Source organism: Sarcophilus harrisii, chromosome 2, assembly GCF_902635505.1.
Source record: "Sarcophilus harrisii chromosome 2, mSarHar1.11, whole genome shotgun sequence".
Taxonomy (NCBI): Eukaryota; Metazoa; Chordata; class Mammalia; order Dasyuromorphia; family Dasyuridae; genus Sarcophilus; species Sarcophilus harrisii.
This window is the reverse complement of record NC_045427.1, coordinates 235,970,540-235,996,273: the sequence shown is the minus strand read 5'-3', so window position 1 is coordinate 235,996,273 and position 25,734 is coordinate 235,970,540. Positions and strand designations below refer to the sequence as shown.

General features: G+C 34.5%; 1 protein-coding gene and 1 long non-coding RNA gene across 2 annotated transcripts in view; one reads left to right on the top strand and one right to left on the bottom strand.

Annotated features, from left to right (window-relative positions):
- GNAS (GNAS complex locus) overlaps window positions 1-11,426 on the bottom strand; it is a 158,663-nt gene extending 147,237 nt beyond the window's left edge. The window contains exons 1-2 of the mRNA XM_031951690.1: window positions 11,245-11,426; window positions 7,754-7,826 (exon numbers count right to left, since the gene is read on the bottom strand). Coding sequence (XP_031807550.1) covers window positions 7,754-7,826; window positions 11,245-11,383 — 212 coding nt within the window. The 5' untranslated portion in view covers window positions 11,384-11,426. The remainder of the gene's footprint in view (window positions 1-7,753; window positions 7,827-11,244) is intronic.
- Window positions 11,427-22,363: 10,937 nt separating this feature from the next.
- Window positions 22,364-25,413, top strand: LOC116421521. Its single transcript, XR_004231909.1, has 2 exons — window positions 22,364-22,785; window positions 24,018-25,413. It is a non-coding gene; the product is annotated as an uncharacterized LOC116421521 (long non-coding RNA).
- The last annotated feature ends 321 nt before the right edge of the window (window positions 25,414-25,734 follow it).

The following is a 25,734-nucleotide window of genomic DNA, read 5'->3' as shown; positions in this document are numbered from 1 at the left end:
TCATTACACACTCCTCAGAAAGAGCATATGTTCATTTGTCCACTAAAAAAAAATTAGCATGCAAATTCTATCTTACAAGTGCATAACAGAAAGTAAGGTATTGGTGTTAGCACCACAAAGGAGATGGCAAAGTTGAGCTCCAAAATTATGGATGTAGCAAATATTTCAAAAGTAGAGCATACAACAACAGCCACTTACTATATTTAATGGAGAAAAGTAAGACAATCATTGCTGATATATGTGATTCTGGCTCATGATTCTAGATGCACAGTATTACAATATGTGTTTCTTTCAGTGTCTTATACCAGTGGTCAGATTGTGAGAGGCCCAGAACAATCAGTACTATTTAGAGGCAAATCTGTGATAAGTCTGTGCTTTCTGGTTCAACAAAAGTTGTATGCCTTTTAGAATCCTAACATTACTCCTTCAGTTAGGGTGTGACCAGTAGAGAATAGGAGTGTGACAACTAGAACCTGGCACACCACACTTTTTGCAGATTGTCAATGCCTGCCAAAGATGATATCTGAAACAAGTTTAGAATAGTACTAAGGGAAAAGGACAATGAGGAAAAAATATGGCCTTTGGAGGATAAACAAAGTAAAGAGTCTTAGAAGGAAAAACAAATCTTAAATGGTAATAGATGTTGAAGAATAGTTTCATTTTTAGTTTATGGTAACACGTTTTATAAATTAAGATAATTCTTTTAAAAAGAGAGACGATGGACAAATAAAGTTTCATTTCTTTATTAATAATTCATTGAGTGAACAGAAATTGTTCAATTAAAAAAATTTTCAGTTCTAGAGATAGCAAAATCATATCAGAGTTTGTCAACAGAAAGAATAAATTTTTGAAATTAAGCTAAAATATAGAAATATATGATATCTTTTAAAACAGAAAGTACCTCCAAGGTAAAAACTATACCCTATCAATTTTCAAAAATTAAATGTTTATAAATAATTTTTTAAAAAATCTGATCACAAAAGAAAAACTTAAAATAATGTTTAAAATACATACTACAATGTATTATTTGTGTATGTTACAAGAAAAGATGTTATGATATTTTAAAGCAAAATTAAAAACTTCAAAAATACTAATCTATATATGGTATAAGCATAATTCATACATATATATATACATGTATTTGAGTGGGAAGAGGGTGAAAATAAGGAAGGAAAAAAGGAAGGAGAGAGAAAGGATGAGAAAAAAACAGAAATAAGGAAGGAAGATAGAAGGGAGGGAAGAAAAAATATATAATAGTAAGATAGAATCTGAAACAGCCCTGTTCTATAACACATTTCTGGGACCTTAAAAATTAAAACAATTTAGTTCTAATGTCTGAAACAGTGTAGCACTTTTTAATCCTGGAATGTAAAACCATTAGTTCTTGTCCAGGGAAATCTAAGGGCAGTAAAATTCATTAATAGTGCTTAAGATGAACACTTTACACTCCACAACAAAAGGAGTGAGTTAATTTTTTCCAACTTTGAAATGAAAAAAAAATATGTGTTAGATAAAACAAGGAAAAGGGATTGGACCTATAATTTCACTGATTTAAGGAATTCCCAAATGAGGGAAACTCCCTCTATGAATGCAGGTCAACATCCTATTTTTCAATGTACAGTGTTAAATTGTTGTTTAGAGCAGTGGCATCAAAATCAAATAAAAATGGAGGACATTATACAGGACATAATAAAGATTCATGCGGGGCATATACTGATTTATTTTTAAAATGAAATACTGTTTTTTGGGTTTTTTTTGTTTTTGTTTTTGTTTTTAAGGACCCATATGTGCAAAAATGTTTGCAACAGCTCTTTTTATAGTGGCAAGGTACTAGAAATTGAGTGGATACCCATCATTTGGGGAAATGGCTAAATAAGTGATGAAAGTAATGAAATATTGTTGTTCTTTAAGAAATAATGAGCAGGCTAATTTCAGAAAAGCCTGGAAAGACCTACATGAATTGAAGCTGAGTCTTGTGACTTTGCTGCCTTGTGAAAAAACCAGTATAATTTTTTAGAAGAAAAAAATTCCTGGTTTTTTTTTTAAATAAATTTAGCAATTTAACCAAAGTTAATATATTTTCCTGAAATTAAAATATAAATCTGAATATTTAGCTTTCAGGTAAAAACAAACCTCCTCTTTGATGAAAGTTAAATTATTTCATAATACTTCAAAAATATATTAGGTAATGTACTTATCAGTTTGTTGAGTATAGACTATTTCTACCCAGATCTAGATAAAATCCAAATTCACCAAGTAAATGAATGATCCTTTTTGCATATAAACACTCCCAGAAAGGTATCATTTGGAATACTGATTGGAGATACCACTTTGAGTTTAAATCCTACTAGCTCTGCCACTTATTCAACCTTTCAAGGCCTCAATTCCTCATCTGTGAAAGTTCTTTAAGATCTTATCTAGATCTAAGACTGTATGAATATTTCCTCTTAAGTTCAAGAATCTCTGTTTCTGACACCACTATGGAAAGGAAAAAGAAAAGATTCAGTTGGAAGAGATTAAAAATAAAAAGATACTATGACCCAAATGAAGAATTCCCCTGTATGTCATTCAAAGGCTAAATATAACAATCTGAGATTACCTATGGCTTCTTCCACAAAGGAACTAGTCTGGGGATTTCATTTCCTCTTTTTAAAAATAGAAAAGAGAAGTTATGGTTTAAATGTCTTATCTGTGCCCAAGATAAGAAAAAGCTCATCTATATTGATTTTCTAAAAATTAAATATCAATATATTTTTCATTAAAAAAAACTTTTAAAAATTCATTGTGTAAAAAAAAATATAATAATTAAATAAAAATATAGTTTTCTACCAAACCTAAGATAAAAAAAATCTTTAATAAGCAATGGCTCAATCTTTTAAAAATATATGCAGTGTCCAATTTTAATCATAATATTTACCCAATGGGTACACTGTAGATTATTATTGCTTAACTAACCTTGTAAAAAGACATTGCCCTGTCAAGTGTTGGGGCAAAAGTTAAAATAGAAATGAACTTTCCTTCATGGCTAAAGCATCCAAAGTCCATTTCAATACTTTTCTCTTTTTATTGCATATTACTTAAACAAGTACTATAAATTATGAAACTGAAATGAAACTTTCAGAATCTTATGAAAAGCAAAATTTCTAAGTAGTAAAAAAATATTGGTAGTATTTCTGGGGAATATGTAGTTTGTTGTACAAAGTTTATCATCAATGACATGTATTTGAAATTGTGTGAAAAATGAAAAAAAAAAAAAAAAACCACAGACCCAATTACTTTACCTCAAAACAACTATTTTCAGTTCTTCCCTGAAGATGGACTCTGTTATTTAATTTTATTTCAGGCAAAAAAACAAAACATACACCAAAAAACCCCTCCAAAAACAAAAACCCCCATTAAAAAAAAAACAAAAAAAAAAAACGAGAAGATATTCTGACAGGGCTGCTGTTTACGAAACTACTTTAACTCTGTACATTCTTCCCATTATATCTTCCTTCTTTTATGCCTTAACAATATGCAAGGAGCAAGAATTGAACAGTCAACATAAATTTAATAATTCTGAAAGTTCTTAATAATATAGAGGACATTTTAGTTTGGTTAAAGTTATAAGTTTTCTCAATAGTGGACTGGCTAATGTAGAACTCAAACAATTATCCCTTTTTTAGTCATGTTCACAAGATAACCATGCTCTCTTATACTTTGAAGACTAAAGTCCAAAGTATGTTTTTGGGCAATTTCTAGATATTGTAATGAAAATGAACCAACTTCAAAGAACAATCACTCCCATATAGATGCTCTTAAAACATATATATGGATATAAAAACCAAATTGAAGCAGTATTTTTAAAAATACATCGAAGGATGTTTTGCTTGTTGACCAATAATAACATCTATAACATTTTTATAAATGTGGCAGGAATTATGTATTTTAGAATCATTTTGTGACAAACGTAGGTAACTTATTAACAACACATGTGAACAGCTGACTCATAAATATAGGTATTTATGACTCATTTCAACTCATTCATAAAATAGAAAGAGATCAAATCCACTCATGTAGACCAAAACCTTCCTGATCTTAATACTAAAGAACTAAACAATTGAAAGCTATCTAATATTTACTATTTAAAGGGGGAAGGAGAACTAATTTGTTGAGTTATATGCAAATTCATTTAATAAATTTTAGAATTTCAAAAGATGATTCTGTCATGAGAATGCAGTATAAATTTTTAACCTCTGAAATTTAATGAAATTTACTGACTTTACCATAAATTGTTATAGCCACACAAAGTACAGAACTTAAAATAACTAAAACGTTGAATCATTTTTGAAATCACAAAAGCAAGACACATAGATGGATACTATTAAATGTATTCTCTCATAGTTCTTTACAGTACATGAAAAGTATCATGTGTAGTGTTTTTAGGGGAAGAGAGAGGGAAAATACAATTTGTTTATTGTTTATTTAGTTCTTTACAAACATAGAAGTTTCAAGTTCTTGACTTAGGATCACAGGATTCAGAGTTTAAAACAAATCAATCTGGAGTTCTGTGTAGTTAAAACTTTAAAATGAGGTTTTATTAATAACTTATCTGTTACCTATTTATAACACCTATTTTCTCACCCTTATAAGTCAAATCATCAAAAATGCAAAGACAAATCTAATTTACACTCAAAAAAGCATTTTTATTTTGAAGAATTTAGCAAGTTTAATGACAATTTTGGAAGCAACTTAACAGGCAAATGGATAATTATGATTTCTGAAATGCATCATAACTCCAAATAAAATTAGATGCATTTAACTTACTTATTAGATTATTATAAAATATGTACTTTATCTACAAAATCCCGGGTCTTACATACACTAAGATGACTAATTAAAAATTGTATATAGACATATACAAATAATAACTCACACATTTTCAGATCTATACTTTTCTCATGGAAGTATTATAATCCTTATTTTACATAAGAAACTGAGGTTCATCTCCCAGTGAGATGTTAGAATAATGATACAAACACAGGTCTCCTGACTCCAAATGCACAACGTTTTTTCATTACAAAGCCTTCCTACAAAAGCCATTTACTTTTCTAAATCACAGGATCATAGATTTATAGTTGGAAGGGACTTTGGAGATCATCTAATTCAACCAACTCTCATGTTACAGATGAGAAAGCCGAGGTTCATGGATACTTTAATCCATTTTTAAACAAAACAGCATACAACACATGTAGTTATAAATTCTAACATGAAACTATTACAGGAGTAAACTATCAATAAAGGAAATTAAAGTATTTGTCAGGGCTACAAAAATAATTGTGATTTAAACCACAGAAAAGAATATTTGACAAATAGAATACCTTTACTGTTTTTTCCCCCATTTCTCCAGTAGAAATACTGAGATTTGTATTTATATAGAAATTCAATGTAGTTATATTTGGTAGACTATTGAGTGATTTCAGAGGTTGCTAAAACATACTCTGCTCACCATATACTGCATACATGCACACCTCACAAAATCACACAGCTATCACTAAACTCTCCTTTTTGCTTTTTTTAAGCTAGAATTTTTGCATGCGTTTACAAAACGAATTTATTAATTTCTAATATTTATGAAATTATCAAAACAAAGTACTAATATATAAAAAAGCATTAATGTAATTATAACTTTTAAACTATGATTAGTTAAATATGTCACTCTACTATTGTCATACAAATTAAAATTCTATAGTTGAGTCTGATTATTTTCCAAAAAGAGATAAAATTATGGTTTGGTTTAAAGAAAGAACAGGTAGTTTAATAAGTCAGCAGATTACTCCTTATCCTGACAATGGTGATGATTTTCTGTATGACTTGGGTAAGTCATTTAACCTTCAACTGTAAAATCTCTGCTTCATTTGTAAAATGTGTTATTAACACATTTTATGATAACAGAATGATACATCTAAAATATTTTGTATTCATTGGAGAAAGGTAATGGATGGATTACATTACTCTAATTCCACTGTTTTATTTGTCTTGGCAAGATGACTAATAAAATCAGATAGTGTCCTACACATTTTCCTTCATGCCATATGTTATACTAACTTTATATTTCCATTATAGCCAAAGAAAATTATTTAACCACCTACAAGTACATAAGGTATATCTTATTTTAACCATTGTTAGTATTCCAAATATCCTTGATAATATTTTTTAAAAAGGAAATGCTGTCTCTCAAGTAAAAGCATTAATTCTCCTTACAAATACATGTTAAAATGCTAGACTACTGAGAAAGTTATAAATTCAAGTCTTATTCCAAAGATTAGGGCAGCTTGTAGCAAATTCATTTATGAAAAAAAATGTTACTTAACTACAAAGTCCCTCAAACCTTTTGGTACAAGCAACTTATATCAAAAAAGTAGTAATAATTTCTTAAATATGTTCCAAACAGCAATATCTAAGAAACAAAAAACCCTAAATATTATTCTAAGAGTCAAAGTACAATCACACAATTAAATGAGACTTAATAATCAACAAATAGTTGAGGAAGAAGCAACATAAACAAAAGCTTTCCAAAAATGACAGTCATTTAAACTTATATTAGCATTTGAATGCTTATCTCCATACTTCTTCAAAATGTTTTCAGAGTACTAATAATCATTTAGTACAAAAAAAAAAAGGTTTTTCCTAAAGTTTTAAAAGATGAACATTTTTTGTGAAGAATTTTTTTCTGATTCAAGTTAAATTGTTCTTTTCTAAACAAATAATACCAATAAAGAACAAGTAAAGGAGAAGTCACATAACGAAATTAAGGTACTATGGGATCTAAAGATTTCCTAAATAGATTAACTGACAAGAATTGATTTTCAGGCTTAATCTCTTCAACCTATCAAATGAATCAACTGAAATTTGTTAACACAAATATGAAAATATTCAACCAAATTTTCAGCCACAAAATGAAAAATATTTATGCTTTCCATACCTTATAAGCAGAAAGGCTTTGCATAAAAATGATATTAAATCAAAATTTCTTACTGACATTTAAAAAAACCTATATTTTTATACATTGAAATCTACCAGAAAACAATGTTGACAACAGAAGGAACTAACATGACACGGAGGAGGTAAATTATTGTCTACTATGTTGTGAAAGAAACTGCAACAAAAACTTTCGCTCAAGTTTGTTACAACCTTGATGTGATCAAGGTTTTCATGAGGCTAAATGTTTCTGGAGTTAACTAACTTCCAACTAAATTATATTGAACCTGAAAAACATCTTTACAAACCATTAGTGATTTTGCTTTTGTTTCAGAAAGAAAGACTGAAAGAATGGCAGACCTACAGAAAAAAAGGGAGGGAAGGAAGGGAGGGAAGAACGAAGGAAGGGAAGTAGGGAAGAAGAAAGGGAGGGAGGGAGGAAAGAAGAGGGAGGAAGGGAAGAAGAGAGGAAGGAAGGAAGGAAGGAAGGAGGAAGGGAGGTAAGGAGTGAGGGGAGGAGGGAGGGAGGAAAGAAGGAGGGAGGAAGGGAGGAAGGGAAGGAGGACAGAGGAAAGAAAGGAAGAAAGGGAGGAAGGAATGGAGGGAGGGAGGAGGAAGAAAGGAAGGAAAGATGAGATGCAGGAAAAAAGATGACTAATTCTTTAATGTAGGCTGGTAAATTTAATTCTTTCTGGCTACTCAATCTCATAAACATTTTTGTACATCCTGTAAAAGTACAACATTTTTAACTGTTACTAAATATATTATAAGACCAAGGAATAAAGGTACTTACTCAGCATTAAATCCATTGACGTGCAAGATCCTCATCTGTTTGACAATTGTGCTTTTACCAGATTCACCAGCACCTAGAAAATGAAAGTAAATCAGTTTATGCAGGAAGCTCGAAAAGACAGTCAAGACACATAAGGCAGTTTGTTCCATACACATGATTAAAAAATAATAGACATTAATAGTAATCCTCTTTGAAATTTCAGTTGCAATGTAAATTATTACAAGTACATAGTTGAAGTAAATATTAGTTCTAGGTCCTCTTCAAATATCTTACCATCAATTTGTCATAAGATTAAAAAAAAAGATTTCTTTTTTAATTGAGATACAGAAATGGCATGGGAAAAAAAATAGGATGATTTTGTCATTTAGGGAAAACTCAAAGTTAATTTCTGAAACTACTTAATTAGTTCACTATCACTAAGTAGAAATGTATAAATGTGCATAATACATGTGAATTTATATAAAAACTCACATATACCTATACAGGAAAAGATATATAACAAATAAAATATCCAGGAGTTGCTCCTCCAAAATAAGTCCAATAACTACAATTCTTTCTTACACAGTTCAAACCATTAGCTGAGAAAGCAGTCTCTCTCACTGCATTTGCCTACCTCTGGGCTACAATAGACTTTTACCTCTAACAAATCCACCTACTTACCTACTCTTCCACCAACCTCCCAAACTATGGCTTTAGGTCTAAGTCTTTCTGGACAAAACAGTGTTCCAGTTAAAAGTGAAAGATTTACTTTCTTATTTACTTCATTCATTGTCTTCCTTCCCCAACTCCCCTTCCTAGTACCAAACCCATTGCTTCTTCAAGAGAATTACATTAAAGTTAGGTTGGAGCATCCATAAAAGAAGAAGAAATATATTCTGCACTTTGATCACAAGTACTCCTGACATCCATTGCATGGATTATAAACTCTACAAATGCCTCCATTTTGAAAATCTCATGCAAACTTATAAAGTGCAATTTTGTTGAAGAAATATTCTACTAACTTAGATGAATTTTTAATGTTGTTATTTTGCTCTACCTATGCACATGCCAACCAAAAAGTTTCTGCACTGACATTTCTTTGCCCTTCCACACAAACCTGTTCAACCTTTTAACTACCCTGACCCAAGTTGTCTTCTTTCCTTTTTGACAATGCACTAATCAATATTTGTAAGACTTAAAATTAGTCTCTATGAATTAAGTTTTTCAAACAGAAAATGTACCTTAGAGACTTTTGCCAGCATGTTAAAATATATAAAAGAAATTATGAAACAACACCGAAAGGAGGAAATAGGAATGTGTATGGTTATAACTTAGAAACATTACCATAAATACATCATATAGATTATTTAAGTATATTTCAGATTTAATTATGAAGGCTATTATTTATTAAAGTCCTAAGCAATTATGCTAAGATTAGGCGAAGAGAGTAAAGAGCATTTTAATTTTCTATTTTAAGCTATTTGATAAAAATCAAAATAAAAATATGATACTAGCTAAGAAAAAAGATATTTTGAATCATATACTATGTCAAATTACAATACAGTCATGAAATAGAACACCTTAAAAGTATTCATCTAAGGGACAACTTACTGCCCATAGTAATACAAGATGTTTTTAGATTCAAAGACAAATTAAGTGGGTAGCTTGGGCTCTTGGAATCATGTTTTTATACACAAAGTATCTCTATACTTAAATTACTCTTCAATTAACACTCATAGGTCAGTGGCAGATCCTATCTTTAGAGTTTATTCTTTGAATATATGCTGCTAATATACATATTAATACCTAGGGCAAAATCCTACCATTACAGAACATATAATTCAAAATATGAAACATTGATTTAAAAAACTGCATATAATAACAGCAAAAACTTTTTTATTTAACTTAAGAACTTTGGTTTTTACAAGAATCTGGACTTGAAAAAGAGGCAGGTCATGAAAATGAGCAGATTTTTTTTAAAGTGTTACTATACCAATTTCTCTCTCTTTTTTTTTTTTTTTTGAAACGTCAGTTACAGGGAGAGAAGGAAGGAGGGAGGTTAAAGGCATTTTAGTTCTCAAGTTAGCAGATTTGTATTTTTAAAAAGCTTTGTTATTAAATAGGAAACTTCCATGCTTGTGTAATCCTCTCAAACATATCTACAATTTGCTTTAGGCCTCTTCCTATCTTCAAAAAATAAATTAAATTAGTAACAGTGATGACATTCTAATAGTTCTAATATTAAAGAATTAACCCCTTTCACCAAAGAGAAATAATCACCAAAATAAATCAGGCATCTGAAATATACCACTTCTTCTTCTGACTTATGAGGGGTGGGGGAGATGGAGAAACCAATAAACCTTTTTAAACAAAAAAAATTTCATATTTCAATTTTGCCCCATTTTATTTTTTACTAAATAGGTTATAAACGACTCAAGTAACAAGAAAAAAAAAACTACGTTTTAAAAGAACTGACGTGTGTATGTATGTATGTATGGGTGGGTGGGGGATGTTTCACCTGCTACTACAACTAATGCTGGTATTTGGTTTTAAATTACTGAATATTTTGAGGCGGGAAATCAGGTTGTAAAAAAATTGTGATTCCCCCATCATTAGCTCTATACCCTTTCCTAGAGATCACAATACAACTATGTGTACATGTATATATTTTAGTTACATTTAAACACATATATATAAATGTACATATTACCCTCAAGACACATATGGCACTCTATAATAAAATGCACTAAGTTGCTATAAACATCCTTTTCCAGGCCAGAGCAGCCTGCTCACCCCTCAACCAGGAAAAACCAACACCTTTATTACCCCAATCCTTCTCTAGGCCCTTATGTCACAGTCTTTCCGCCTTTACACTTCCCCCCCCCCTCCCATTCACAAACAGCCATTTCCCTTGTCAAATCCTCTTCTTCCTAGCCCCCCTCATTTCCACGGCGCCCCCAAGTGACACCCCTTTCCCTATCCAATCACCTCTCTCCGATGGCGGGTTCCCCCTCACACCCTCACGCCTTGACACCCCGTTTCCTGTTCCCCAAGTCCCGTCGCACTCACACACCTCTCATCTTGTTCCCCCCCAAAATAACAAAAATTGCGGGGTTTTTTTTAAGAGTCACAACTCTAGCTCCCCCTCTCTCACCAGGACGGCTAAAACAATCCAGAAAGTGGGGGTCTTGGAAGCGTCTCTTTCCTTCAACCCCTCCAACCTTCTCTTCGCCTTCCCCCCTTCCCCAATTTCGATTTCCTAGGCCCCTCCTTCCTCCTCCAGCCCCTCCCCAAGGTCTTTGCTTCCCCCTACCCCTCAATCGAACATCACCCAACTCCCCCCTCCAAGAAGATAACCGCGTCCCCCTAATATCCCCCCCAGCAGCCCGCGGCCCGGGCCCTTCCCCCGGCGATAGGGGAGGGAAGGTAGGGGGAAGAGTCTGCGCTCCGTGCTGGCCCCTGGCCGGGCCCGGCCGGACGGGCGAGGTGCCCCCCGCCTCCGCCCTCCTTACCCAGCAGCAGGAGACGGTGGGTGGCCCGGTAGACCTGCTTGTCCTTCTGCAGCTGCTTCTCGATCTTCTTGTTGGCCTCTCGCTGCGCCTTCTCCTCGTTCCGTTGATCTTCCGTCTTGCTGTTCCCCAGGCACCCCATGGCGGCGGCGGCGGCGGCAGCGGCGGCCCCCCCCACCCCCACCCCCACCCCGCGGCCTCGGTCCGTCAGACCCGCCCGGCCCAGCCCGGCCCGGGCGCCCCCACCCCGAAGAAAGTGAAAAAAAAATTAACACGGGGCGAGGGAGAACTAGGAAGGGGGGAGCAAGAAGACTGGGGGGGGGGGCGGGGAGGTAAATAAAAATTACCTCACAAAATCAACTTCCTCTACCCAAAAATATCAGTGTGTGTGTGTATGTGTATGTGTGTGTGTGTGCGCGCGTCTGCGTGTGGGTGAGGGTGCGTGTGTGTATATCGTCTCCCAGGCGCGGGGGAGCGGGGGCCGCCGCCTCCCCGCCCCCCGTCTCTGTGGAAGCCCTGTCGAGCTGAGGGGGCTGATGGCGCCGCGGCGGCGGCTGTTGCCGCTGCCGCTGTTGCCGCTGTTGCCGCTGCCGCTGGGGCTGCCTCCACTTCCCGGCTTCGTCGCGGGCCCCGCCGCCGCCCAGAGCGCTCTCCCTAAACCCTCCTTCCCTCCGCGCCGCGGCGAGGGCGAGGGCGAGAGCGATCCCCGGGGCCGCCCGAGGGGGAGTCGCTCTCCCTCCCGTGGCCGCGGCGGCGGCGGCAAGAGCGGAAAAAAAAACCCTCCTCCCCCCCCCCCCCCCCCCCGAAAAATCCACAACTGGGGTAGAATGTCTTCCCACTCGCGACGACCCCTTTCTTGGGCAAGCCAAGGCCCACAGCCCACCCACTCCAGTAGCCCCTGGGGCCGCAGAGCTTTCCCCCACCCTCCGCGGGTCTTCGCGGGGGTCTGGGTGGGGGTTGGGAGGGCGGAAAAAAATTTTTTTTTAAATCAATCTCCTTTAGCCCCTAGAGTCATCCACACATCCAACTCTGGGCCGCCGCTTCCTCTTCGGTGGCAATTTCTCTTCCTTTCCTTTTTGCTCGGGGCGGGGAGAGGAACAGATTCCCAACCCCCCGGGAAAAAAAAATTATGTCTATTATATATATATATATAGATAGATAGATATACTTATATACATACACACATATATATGTATATATATATTATATATGTGTATATAAAGAATATATATACATATGACACCAATCTTCAAAAACAAAATGCAGCTCTACTCCAAATAACTCTCAGCAAATCCACCCGGGATATGGAGCAAACACGGCCACCAGGGGTGGGGGTGGGGGTAAAACAGGAAAAAAACCCTCCGCACTCCCGGTTTCTAGCTGCCTGTTTCTCTCAGCCCCCTCCCCTCCCCCCCTTCCCTTCTGGGAGTTGTGGGGTCTCCTCTGTGTGTTTGTATGTGTGTATATTTTTTCTTCCTTGTCTCTGGTTTCTTCTTCCTTCTTCTAATGGTGGTTTTTCCAATGCAAGGCCTCTCTCATTCCGCTACCACCCCCCTCTTCCTCTCTCTCCCCCACCCCCCCCAATCACATTTCTAGGCTCTTCATCCTAGCTGGGGCTTCGGCACACCCTCCACAGTGATCTGCATCCAGTCCCTGGGAGGGTCTCCTAAAGCAGACTTCTCCCCTCGCCCCGCCCATCCCCCAACCTCCAGTCCCCCTCCTCCTCAGCCTCAAAGCCGGCTTCCCGAGTATTTTTTTTTGTAAGGACTTTTAGGTCAGTTTCCCTAATTATTGTATTCTCCTCATGCTTAGTTCAATTATCTTCTGAACAAAGTCTGTATGTCGTTATGTATGTATGTGTGTGTGTGTGTATACACATATTTTAATGCACTTAGGTCTACAGAGTGGGAGACACACAGAGAAATGGGTGGGGCAAGAGCACACATTGAACCATGGGAACTGAGTATTCACATGATAGCCAAACGTCAGGACTGCTAGGCGCCCTCTTCAAACCAACCCTGAGGCCGACTTAGAGAGACGCATTCTTACACACACGCGCACGTTCGCACACATGCAGATAATGTACAAGAAAAGGGCCACGGTTCTAGGGGCCTGAGCCAAAGCTAGGACATTCCACCTGTTAGCTTTTAACTCTATTGGTGACGCCCAAGTGTCCCTTTCCTAACTAACCATGACTGTTGACCTGCCAACCTCTTCTGAAGGAATGGGGATTTCAGCCCCTTATGACGGAAAGGGAAGAGAGAAAAATAGAACCGAAAAGGAAGCTTGCAAAGGAAGTGAGGTTCACCCAGGACGCATATGCAGTATATTTATTTTGCTAGGGTTTTGTGATTCAGCAATTTACAACCGAAGTAATTTAGCGACGAGACCAGAAGCTGGGGACTAAGAAGTCAGTGTCAGAAAGACTTCAGACTTTCGGTGTTGAACTTTAGCCTAAGGCAAGTCGCTCAACCTCTCCTCCAAGCCCTTCTTTCCCCACTTCTCTCTTAGTAAAATGGTTATAATTACACTCACTGAGAACCTGTGAATCTTAATTAATTACTTGACCTGTAAAATGTTTCAGATCTCTGTTGAAAGATTCTATATGAGTACAATGTATTCTTAAAAGAATGATGATAGTAAATTATGTGGTAAATGGAAGAATTATTGCAAATGCAGAAAGTACTGAGACAATCGGCAGATTTCAGTTATTAGTGTATTATACTATAAAAATCCCATCTTATCACACCATAAAAAAATTTCAGTAAAAAAATGAACATTTTATACAACTGTAAACAGTAACTTTTAAAAATTTTGTCTACAAATTATACCAAGTTGAAATAATTCGTATTTATATTAAACCTAACTTCTGACACACCTTCCAATCTGTGAGGGAATATGGTTTGATCTTTACTATACACTTAACACATAGTAATTATGGTGAGCACATTAATATTTTGCTCTCTATGAAAAATATTAAAGAGTTAATAATCTACTACTGTTACAAAACTGAAATCTGCCTAAATAAACAATTCACTCAACATAAGTAAATTCACTGAAAATATTTCAGAAGGTCTGTGAAATCATCTTTGTGGACATATCCTTTCTTTATCTTAGAAGGCAGTTTCAGGAGTTGCTACAAACAAAAAATTAGCACTTGCTGCCCAGATTTTTAATTGATCAGATTCTAAATTCAGCTGAATTCGCCTGACTGGGTACTTCTTGAAATTTTTAAAACTTGAAGAAAGCTGCCAGAGCTTGCACTCCATTGACAGCCTTGAGAATCCAGGATTTTGAACTCCCAAACTGAAGCATTAAAGGAGAACTTTATAGTTTTCTGTTCAGTTGAATTCCTCAAAGTGAGGAATTCATGTTATTTTACTCAATAGTACTTTTAATTCTCTGACTTCTTACAAGTCTCAGCTAAAATTTACCTTTTTCAAGGGTCTTTACCATAGTACCTTTCATCTGAAACTAATTCCAATTTATCTTGTCTTTACCGTATTCATACATAGTTATTTGCATATTGTTTCCCCATTTAGACTGTGAGCTCTTTGAAAGCAGCTGTTTTTTGTCTTTCTTTGTATATTCACTACCTGGCACACAGCAGTCATGTCATCACCATCAGCAGTGATAGCATAGCTAACATTTACATAATTCTTTAAAGTTGGCAAAAGTATTCCACAAAAATTATCCAATTTTATACCCAGAATAAATTGGCAAAATAGATGCTATTATTATTTTCATTTACAGATAATGAAACTGAGGTATAACGAAGTTAAATGACATATCTAAGGTCACTGCTTGAACAGGAGGCAAATTCAGATTTTCCTGACTTCAAATCTATTATTTTCTACATTGTGCTATCTAAGAACTTGAAAGAGAACTGGATAGTACCAAATGCTACTTGGTTGACAAAAATTTCACATGAATACATCTTTTATTTCTTACATGGGAAACTACAACAGAGATAGTTAAGAAACACCAATAATAACTCATTTCTGTAGTACTTTAGGGATTGCAAAGTGAGTCATTCCCAAATTCTCTATGAGGTAGATACCTCAAGTACTATTATCTCCATTTTACAGATGAGAAAACTAAGATCCTGAGACAATAAATGACTTGCCTATAATCACTAGCAAATGTCTGACATACAATTCAAACCCACTTCTCCTAATCAGTTTATCACAAAATTTTATCACTATCCTCTAATCAGGAAAAGTGATAAAACTTGGAAATAAAAAGTAAAAGTTGAGATGGGAAGGAAATATTACATTTATATAGTTTTATTATATGCCAGGCTCTGTGCTAAGCATTTTTTTTTTTTTTTTTTTTTTTTTTTACAAATATCTCATTTGATTCTCACAACAACTCTTATGGTAAATGCTATTATTATACCGATTTAACAATTGGGAAAATTGAGGGTAAGTGATTTGCCTTGGGTCAACTAGCAAATGTCTTAGATTGGATTTGAACACTAGCATCCCGACTCCAAGCCTAGTGCTCTATCCACTGTGCCACTTGCCAATAAAACACCTCTATCCTTTTGTTGAGCAAATTCAGATTAACAAATGTTTATTGATCATCATAAGGGAAAAATCATTAGCCTATAGCTACATATAGAAAAGTAGCTAAATGTAATGATACTTTTATTTTGCTTTACAGAAAATATGAGCATTTCTTTATTATCTTTACTCTCTCCCCTGGCAGGAAAAAAAATTTAGCAATTTTGATGAAATTCTTAAAAGATATAGGATTCAACTTTCAGTTTAAAGATAATTGGCTATTAAAATGTAAAAGGCTAGAAATAGCAAAAGCTCCTATTTAAGAAATTGTTCCCCTTCTCCACAAGCTTATAAAATTCACATATACAGTATATATATACACATATATACAAGCAAATACATGAGAGCACACATGTGCACGCATGTACACACGTGCACACGCACACACACACACACCCCATTGCTTTCGCCACAGCCTCCCTTTCCAAAGGGGATCTAGTGTCTCAAAATTCTTACAAGATAGTAAATTGATCTATAGTTAATTAGTCAACCAACAAGCATTTGTTTAAATATCTACTAAGTTCTAGGCAAACTGTCCCAGACCTTAAGGAGTATGTGCACATAAGTACAAAACATGTACAAAGTACTTTAGGAAATGCAAAGTGAAGTAAACTGGGGAACAATATATGGAGTAAAGGCTAACAATCTATTTTTTTAATTAAAGTTTTTTTATTTTTAAAATATGTGCATGGATAATTTTTTAACATTAACCCTTGCAAAATCTTGTGTTCCAACTTTCCCCTTCCTTCCCCCACTACCTCCCTTAGATGGCTAGTAATCCAATATATGTTAAACATGGTAAAAAAAAAAATACATGCTAAATCCAATATATGCATTATCTTGCTGCACAAGAAAAATTAAATCAAACAAAAATAAATGAAAAATAAAATGCAAGCAAAAAACAAAAAAGAGTGAAAATGCTATCTTGTAAATCACACACAGTCCCCACAGTCCTTTTTTTGGGTGTAGATGGCTTTCTCCATCAAGAACATTGGAAATGGTCTGAATCATCTCATTGTTGAAGAGAGCTATGTCCATCAAAATTGATCATTGTATAATCTTGTTGCCATGTACACTGAGTTTCTAGTTCTGCTCATTTCACTTAGAATCAATTCATATAAGTCTCTCTAGGACTCTCTAAAATCATCCTGCTGATCATTTCTTACAGAATAATAATATTACATAATATTCATATACCATAATTTATTCAGCCATTCTCCAATTGATGGTCATCCACTCAGTTTCCAGTTTCTAGCCACTACAAACTGCACATGTGGGTCCTTTTTATCATTTTTTATGATCTCTTTGGGATACAGGCCCAGTAGAGATACTGCTGGATCAAAGACTATACAAAGTTTGATAGCCCTTTGGGCATAATTCCAAATTGCTCTCCAGAATGGTTGGATACATTCACAGTTCCACCAACAAGGTATTAGTGTCCCAATTTTGCCATATCCCCTCCAACATTCATCATTATCTTTTCATATCATCTTAGCCAATCTGAAAGATATATAGTGGTATCTCAAAGTTGACTTAATTTGAATTTCTCTAATCAATAGTGATTTAAAAAAACCTTTTTATATGACTAAAAGTGATTTAAATTTCATTTGAAAATTATCTGTTCATATCCATTGACCATTTTATCAGTTGGAGAATGGCTTGAATTCTTATAAATTTGAATCAATTCTTTCTATATTTTAGAAATGAGAGTCAATTCTCTCTATATTTTGGAAATGAGAAGACCAACAATTGAAAAAGACTTAAGAACTTTGATCAATTCATTATATACGTCAATAACAATACTATATGATGATCAATTCTGATGGACATGGCCATCTTCAACAATGAGATGAACCAAATCAGTTCCAATAGAGCAATAATGAATTGAACCAGCTACACCCAGGGAAAGAACTCTGGGAGATGACCATGAACCACTACATAGAAATCCCAATCCCTCTATTTTTGTCCGCCTGCATTTTTTATTTTCTTCACAGGCTAATTGTACACTATTTCAAAGTCCGATTCTTTTTGTACAGCAAAATAACTGTTTGGACATGTATACTAATCTTGTATTTAATTTATACTTTAACATATTAACATGTATTGGTCAACCTGCCATCTAGGGGAAGGGGTGAGGGGAAGGAGGGGAAAAATTGGAACAAAAGGTTTTGCAATTATTAATGCTGTAAAATTACCCATGCATATAACTTGTAAATAAAAAGCTATTAAAAAAAAAAAAAAAAGAACTTTAATCAATGCAATGACCAACCAGGAATCTAGAAGAGCCACTATGAAGCATGAAAACTTACTTCCTGAAAGAAAAGGGAGAGATCCAAGATGCAAAATGAGACACAAATTCTAGCTAACTTGTTTTGTTTGCTTATGGATATTTGTAAAAAGGGGTTTCTTCTTTCTTTTGTCTTCAATTGAAGATGAGTAGGAGATAAAGAAAATAATTGTTTGCTAGTTTAAAAAAATTTAAAAATTAAAGCAATATGAGAAACAACAAAACTGACAGCTGCAATAATCAGGAAATTCTTCATGTAGAACATGGCATGTAAGGAAATAGGAAAGGAAACTAGGTGTTGTTGTAGGTAAAAGTGAAAAGGGATCATATTCCAGGCATGAGAGATGGTCTGCACAAAGATAATGGTGACAGGAGCATGTCCTATACAAGAGAGTTGTAGTAGTTAGAAGATTAGTGGTACTCTCAACAGAAATAGGCAGATAATGAGTTATGTTTTAGAAATGTTTAATTTGAGATGCTTAGAATATGTCCTCAGGGAAATCTTCAAAAGTTAGTTGACAATGTAAGACTGGAACTCACAAGAAAGACCACAGCTAGATATATAGATCTGTGAAGAATTTTGCTATAAATGATAATGAAAGCTGTTTGGATTATTAAAATAAAGACTGTAGAGAAAAGATAGGCCTCAGGACAAACCCTTGAGTGCACCCAAAGTTAGAAATGAGATCTGGATGATTGTCTTATATACATGTATTATTATTATTGTTATTTTGCTGAGGCAATCAGGGTTAAGTGATTTGCCCAGGGTCACATAGCTAGGAAGAGACCAGATCTGAACTTAGGACCTTCTGAATACAGGGCTGGTGGGTTTATCCACTGTGCCACCTAGCTGCTCCTGGCAACTTAAAAAGAAGATGGAAAAAGAACACTAGCTAGGTAGAAGAATTAGAAGAGACCAATATATTACACAAATCCAGAATGAAGAGAATGGTCAATAATGCCATATATTGAAAGAAATCAAGAAGGATGAGAATTGAGAAAAGACTATTGAATTTGGCAATTAAGACATCGTTGTTAATTTTACAGGGAATAGTTTCAATTGAGTGATGGGGTCAGAAGCCAGGATATAGGGACTGAGAAGTGGGTAAGAGGTAAAGAAATCGAAGCATCATTGGATGCTTCACCTCTTAAAGAAATTGAAGTATCCAATGAAACTAGACTTTTTCCTACCAGAAGTTTGACTGAGAAATGGAGGAAAGGTGTAGGAAGATAGATTGAATATATGGTAGGATGGGATAGCTAGGTGGCACAGTAGATGGAGCACCAGCCCTGAAGTCAGGAGAAACTGAGTTCAAATCTGACTTCAAACACTTAACATTTCCTAGTGTGTGACCATGGGCAAGTGACTTAACCCCAATTGCCTCAGCAAAAAAAAAAGTAAGTAAATATGGTAGGATCAAGTGAAAACAAATTTTTAAATGAGGACCAGGGCAGGGAAAAATATGTAGGCAGCAGAGAAATAACCAATAGTTAAAAAGAGATTGAAAATACTTTCACACATTTGAAAATTAGTACAGCCCCTATCCTTGTCTTTTCTAGATTGGCTTCCATTAAACTTTCAAGGGCATGATCTGAAATTCTCTCCTAGTTACCTCTTAACAACTTGATGTTTCTTGAATAAGTTACTCTATTTCCCTATCTTCTCTTCCTATTGCCTATTTCTCGATGTCTCTCAGAGTTTCTGCCTTAGCTCTCTAGCTCTTCTCTCAATGAATTCCTTTAGTGAACTCAATTATCTACTCTCATGAGTCAAATGTTACTTTTTTGCAGCTGACTTCCATCTACAACTCTAATACTAACTCTTAGTTTTGTGTATCTAATTAGTTACTACTCCACTAAAATATTCTTCCATTATTTTGAAAAACACAAAATTTAAAATCTCTTCTTCTCTCCCTCCCCTTTCCATATCTCCTTTTGATAACTACCTCCTTCTGTCAATGGCACCACCAATTTGCCTTTTGCTTACCATCAACTTAGAAACGTTAAAATTAAATCCAATTTTTCTTTCAATTCAATCCACCAATCAATCCCTTATTATAATCACTTATTATCTGTTATGTGCTGAGCATTGTGTTAGACTGGGAATAAAAAAAAGAAAACTCCTTAAGGAGTTTTTATATTTGGTAAAACAGCATGCACATATGTGTTCTTAATTATAAGTATTTATAAAGTGTAGATAAGGTAATTTTGGGGAAGGTTTAATAAGATAGGGAATCATCATTGAATTAGTCAGTCAAATAGACATTTATTAATTGTCTACTATGTGCCAGAAACTGTGCTATGTATAGGAGATACAAATAAGAATAAGAGTTCCTAACCTCCAGGAGCTTAGTCTAATGAGAGAAGACAATCCATAAAAGAAAGTTAAAGGAGGTGGAGAGAAGGACCCAGTGCACTAGCATTTTGAAAATCTGAGTGCAGAAGCCATGTGGGAGAGGGAGATGAGATGTCTGTCCTTTCTCCTTAAATGGAAGATTTTATACTCCACCTTCCAATCAGAGGAGCAGAGGGTATTGATAAGATGTGAGTAAAAAGAGTGTTTCTTGCAAGATGATGATATTGCCCAATGGTGAATTTAATGGGGGGAGGGGGAGTAATGATGCAGAAGTCAAAAGTTCAAACTGAGTGCTGCCAGGTGGGAAATAAGGAGAAGCCTGAGGAATCAGGAAATATTTCATATAATAGAAGTAAAGCTTCAAAGGAATCTAGGAATTTCAAGATGTGGATATGAGGAAGAAGTACATTCCTGGCATGGGAGAAAGTTAGTGCAAAGGGAGAGAGTTAGAAGATGAATGTTATATAGGAGAAAAAGCAATGAGCTCGATGTGACTGACACATAAAAGTATACAAAGGACAGTACAAAAAACACATATATTGTAACCATGGAAAGATAGATTAGAGAACCAGGTAGTGAAGACATTAAAATGTCAAAGAGACATTTGTATTTATAGTTGATCCTAAAAGTAATTAGGGAGATTAAAAAAAATTTTTTTTAACACAAATTGACAGGGTTGGTTGGACCTGTCCATTAAGAATGTTATTTTGGCATTTGAGTAGAGGGTATATTAGGAATGTGATAGACTTGAGTCAGGAAGACCTATTAGGAGGCTATTTCAATAATCTAGACAAGAGAAAATACAGGCCTGAATATAATGGTTATTCAAATGAAGAAAGTAAATATTTAATGAATTTCTATTCCAGGAAAGTTACCATGTTTCATGTTGCAAATATGAAGATAATATAACAGATCGTAAACTCAAAGGATTTATATTCTGAAAACTTCTTGCAATCCCTATATATATATATATATATATATATATATATATATGCCAAATCTTATCATTTCATTTTCCCAAATTACTCTCAGATTTTTACTGTCTCTTCCATTATTTCCTTAGCCACAATGTTAGTTCAGACCCTCATCACAAAATATCTCAGTTACTACTGAAGAGGATCCAAGGTAGGAATCTCCATTTCTTGATGTCATTTTGTACATCATAGCCAGACTAATGATCCTAGTTGCTTTAATCAGAGCCATCATTAGGATATTTTCAACATAGGAATTTTTTAAACATCACACCAAAGAAAGAAACATGAAGTTCAGTTGAGAGGGATGTTGAGAGATTCTCTTCAGTCTGTCATTTATAGTTTCCTATTTTACCTCATTATTCTTGATTATTAAATACTAAACTCTTATATTAATAATCATAAAAGCCTACAAAGACTACCAATGGCCTCTAAATTTAGCATCTTGGGGAAAAGACATGGTCACCCCTACTCAAGAAACGATGATATATTTCTAATGCCTAAATAATTAAGTATAAATTCCTCTAGGGGATTCTGAAGGCTCTCTACAGGCTAATATTTTTTCTATATATATCTAGCCTTACTTCCCACTACTCTGTAACAAACACTTCATTTTAGTCAAGCCAGTTTCTAAACTATTCCTATTTATATGCATGTTTATGTTTTTATGAAGTTTTTCCACCATCAAAATTGAACAGGTCCAGAGAAGCTGACTTATCTAGCCAGTCTCATGTAGGTAATAACAGAACATGAATTGGAAACTGTATCCTCTGAATCCAAATCCCTTATCTGTTTACTGCTGTTTTCATACTGATTTTTGGATAAATTTGAGTTGTAGACAAAAGTGGAAAACTTCAAGATTGACATTTATAATCTTCTTATTTAAAACAAGTGAGTCCTTTACTTTCAAGGCAAAGAGAGAGAAATATTTGCATTAGTTCCTATTGAAAACAAAACAGAATCACTGAGTATCCTCAAAGAACTGAAAAGTAGCAATGAGATCGCATCCTACATAATATGGTGTGATTTTGTAGTGACTGAAATAAGATCAATTTTGAGACTTCTGGTAACTCTTAATAGCCTTAGAAGTAAGGTGAATACATATAAGTCAGATAGATGATCAGAAATCAGAAGGGTTGGAGACTAGCTAGGTAAGTGCAATGGATCAAGGGGCAACAAAATTTAGGGGGTTGTTTGGAGAATCACTGAAGTAGATGACCATGAAATTTAGTCATTATTTAATTATTTTGGATAAATTTTGTTTCCCTAACTAAATTTTACATTACATTTTTTTTGCTTTTTTTTTTTTTTAACATAGGCACCATATCTTACATTTCTGAATTCCCTAAAACATCCAGTATAATGGTAAGCATATAGTTTAAGCTCAATAATGACATCTTTTGAAAAGATTGATACAAAGAATTCAGTTATTATTATAAAAGAGTATATCAGATACTTTGTTTCTATACTTTTCTATTTATGCTCAAATAACCTCTTTTCTGTCTTTGCAAAAGGTATAATATACAAATACAATGTATTTAGATCCAAATGACAAACAGTAACTTAAAAAATTATGTTAACATCAGTCCAAAACCCAAATCATAATGCAAATACTTAGATATAATATACTTAGATATAAGCATTCAGTATAAGAGTCACAGATGATCTGGATAGGACATCTAAGACCAGTTATTCCAAGCCTGAGATCCTGAGAAATCAATTTGCTTGCTCAAAGACACATAAGTGAGTGACAGAATTAGAATTTGAACTCAAGTTCTCTGACTCCAGATTCATTGCTCTAACCACCAAGCTGCATTTTCATAGAATTAGAGAATTTCAGAGTTTGATGGTATTTCAAAAGTCATCTTATTCAGCCTGTACTAAAAGAGGAATCATTGTAATATTCCCAACAAATGGTTATATAACCTTTACCTGAAACTTCTAGTGATGGGGAACCTATGACTCACAAAACAGTTTATCTCTTTTGAAAAACTTGATTGTCAGGGAAGTTTCTCCCCTTCATTTCTCCTCCTGCACATACAATCCTCCCTGTACTCTGCAAACAATTTTGGAATATATGTTGCAATTATTTTCACCGTGGTGTTTTTGTAAATATTTATTATAAGCACTGCAATATGAGCAAATGTCCACTAAAATGATGTATCTTATTGCCCTTGGGCAACAAAAGCAATTCTGGTAACACTTTTATTAATCTTTGTAAGGAGAACTTGTGAGCTAGTCTTGCATTTAGCTGAAACTTTGTTTTGTCTTCTAGTTTAATTTATAGCAAGAACGTCAAAATTGATACAACTATGTTCCTCTGTACTGAAAGAATCTAGGAACCACCTCTACTAGCAAATACTTGATCTTTTTCTCAAGCAAAAAGATATATCAACTAAAGATAATACCTGTTTCGATGTCTAGTCATTAATCATTGGATTAGGACCTCACATTTAGAGTATCAATAGTTAAATTAATGTTTATATATGGTCTAAAAACTGTATTACTATTAACACTCACTGCCACTGTCACTGAAAAAAAGTGGATTGAAATTGAAGAATATTAAAGCTCATTTTGTATTTCCCCTTGCTTCATAGGTTTCTATGGCTAAAGAATCCCTCTCCAAGTTCACCTACTAGTGATAATCTTCTTTGCACTCAATTCATTCTTCCTCAGAAAGTCAGTGAATGAATGAAATTGGAATAATTTCTGAAGCTTTTTTATATGATAGAAACTGTCAGATGTTGTGCTCTGCCAATCATCCTTTTCAGTAGTTCATTATTATTTTTTCTTTTTTGCACACAAGAAGATAATCCAGAGGTGAGAACCAAGTATAAGGAATGTGGTAAGCATCAAATAACACCATGAAAAAGAAATTGATTTGATTTTCATAGATAGGAAGTTACTCATTACCAAGTCAGCTATGAACAAGTACACTACCACATTGGTAGGGTAAATACTGAAAGTAATACAAAACTAGGAGAAAAAAAATAAAAAATGTAATAAAGGATAGTGCATAGAATTAAAACAAGTCCAACTTAATATATTCAAACAAGTTATTGATGCTGAAAATGGAAAATAGATGAAGGGAACGACATTGATACTGATTTCATACAGAACTGAACAAGACAGCAAAGAGAGAGAGAGAGAGAGAGAGAGACATCAATGAGGAGGCCAAAAGAGCCTAGGAATCACCTCTGCTGGCAAATATTTGGTCTTCTTAACAAATGGAAAACTACATCTAATAAGAGCAGTGCCAGTTTAAGATACAAATTCATTGGTAAAATCTTATTGAGAAGGATATTTAAAGAATATTAGCTATATTTCCTCCCAAATCAGTGAGTAGCATTAAGGGGAAAAAAAATTTAAAGAAAAATTGATGAAAGTTGACTAAACAAAATTATCCTATAGGTATTCAAGGATTAAATTGGAAGGGGTTGAGACAAGAAATTTTTATAACAAATTCTTTTGTTATATGTTGTTAAATAAAATGGATATGATATAGAAGAAAACAAAGGTGGAAAAAGCAGTTAAATGAAATCAAACATACACAGAGGAGAGCTATGGTAGAAGTGACATAACTTTAAGGGCATTAAAAGGTCAGTTTTCAAGATAGAAGAAAGAGGCAAAGATACCAAAAATAGAGAAAAAAATCTCAGACTTTACTTGAAAAAATAATCAAGGAGTCATCAAATAAAACTAACTTTATTGTTACATCTTTTGAGGTATATTTTGAAACATTCATTGGATACACTGTTTTATAAATCTTCTGATTATTAATATCAGGTGATATATTATATTGGTAGACATAAGCTCATAAAAGTTGTTCACCATTGTCATAGTGGAAGTCCAGAAAACAGATTCTAAGCCCAAGATGGATTTCCTAAATATGTGAGATCCTCTCCTTATCCCTATTTGTAAATAACATTATGCTGATTTTATTAAACTCTGTAACAATGGCATCCATAGTTACTTTAAAGAGTATGACCTAAATATCCATATAGAAAAACCCAAGTTGAATGAAGGAAAAAGGTCTTTCGTCTAGATTATGATCAGTCATTGGAGGCAACCTACACAGTTTGACAATCAGTAAATGAATCTGGGCCATACTGTGAAAATAAATTGTGTTCATATTTGAACAGGAGGAAAACATAATGGATTCCTTTTGGAAATTTCAGGTGTGACTGCATGCCTATACTTATTTTCTTTTTATTATGAACTTAAAAACCAGTAAACAAATACTTCAATAGAAAAACAATAGAAGATTGCATGTGAAACAATGAACTTGTTACAACTTGTTACTTAAAGTGTTTT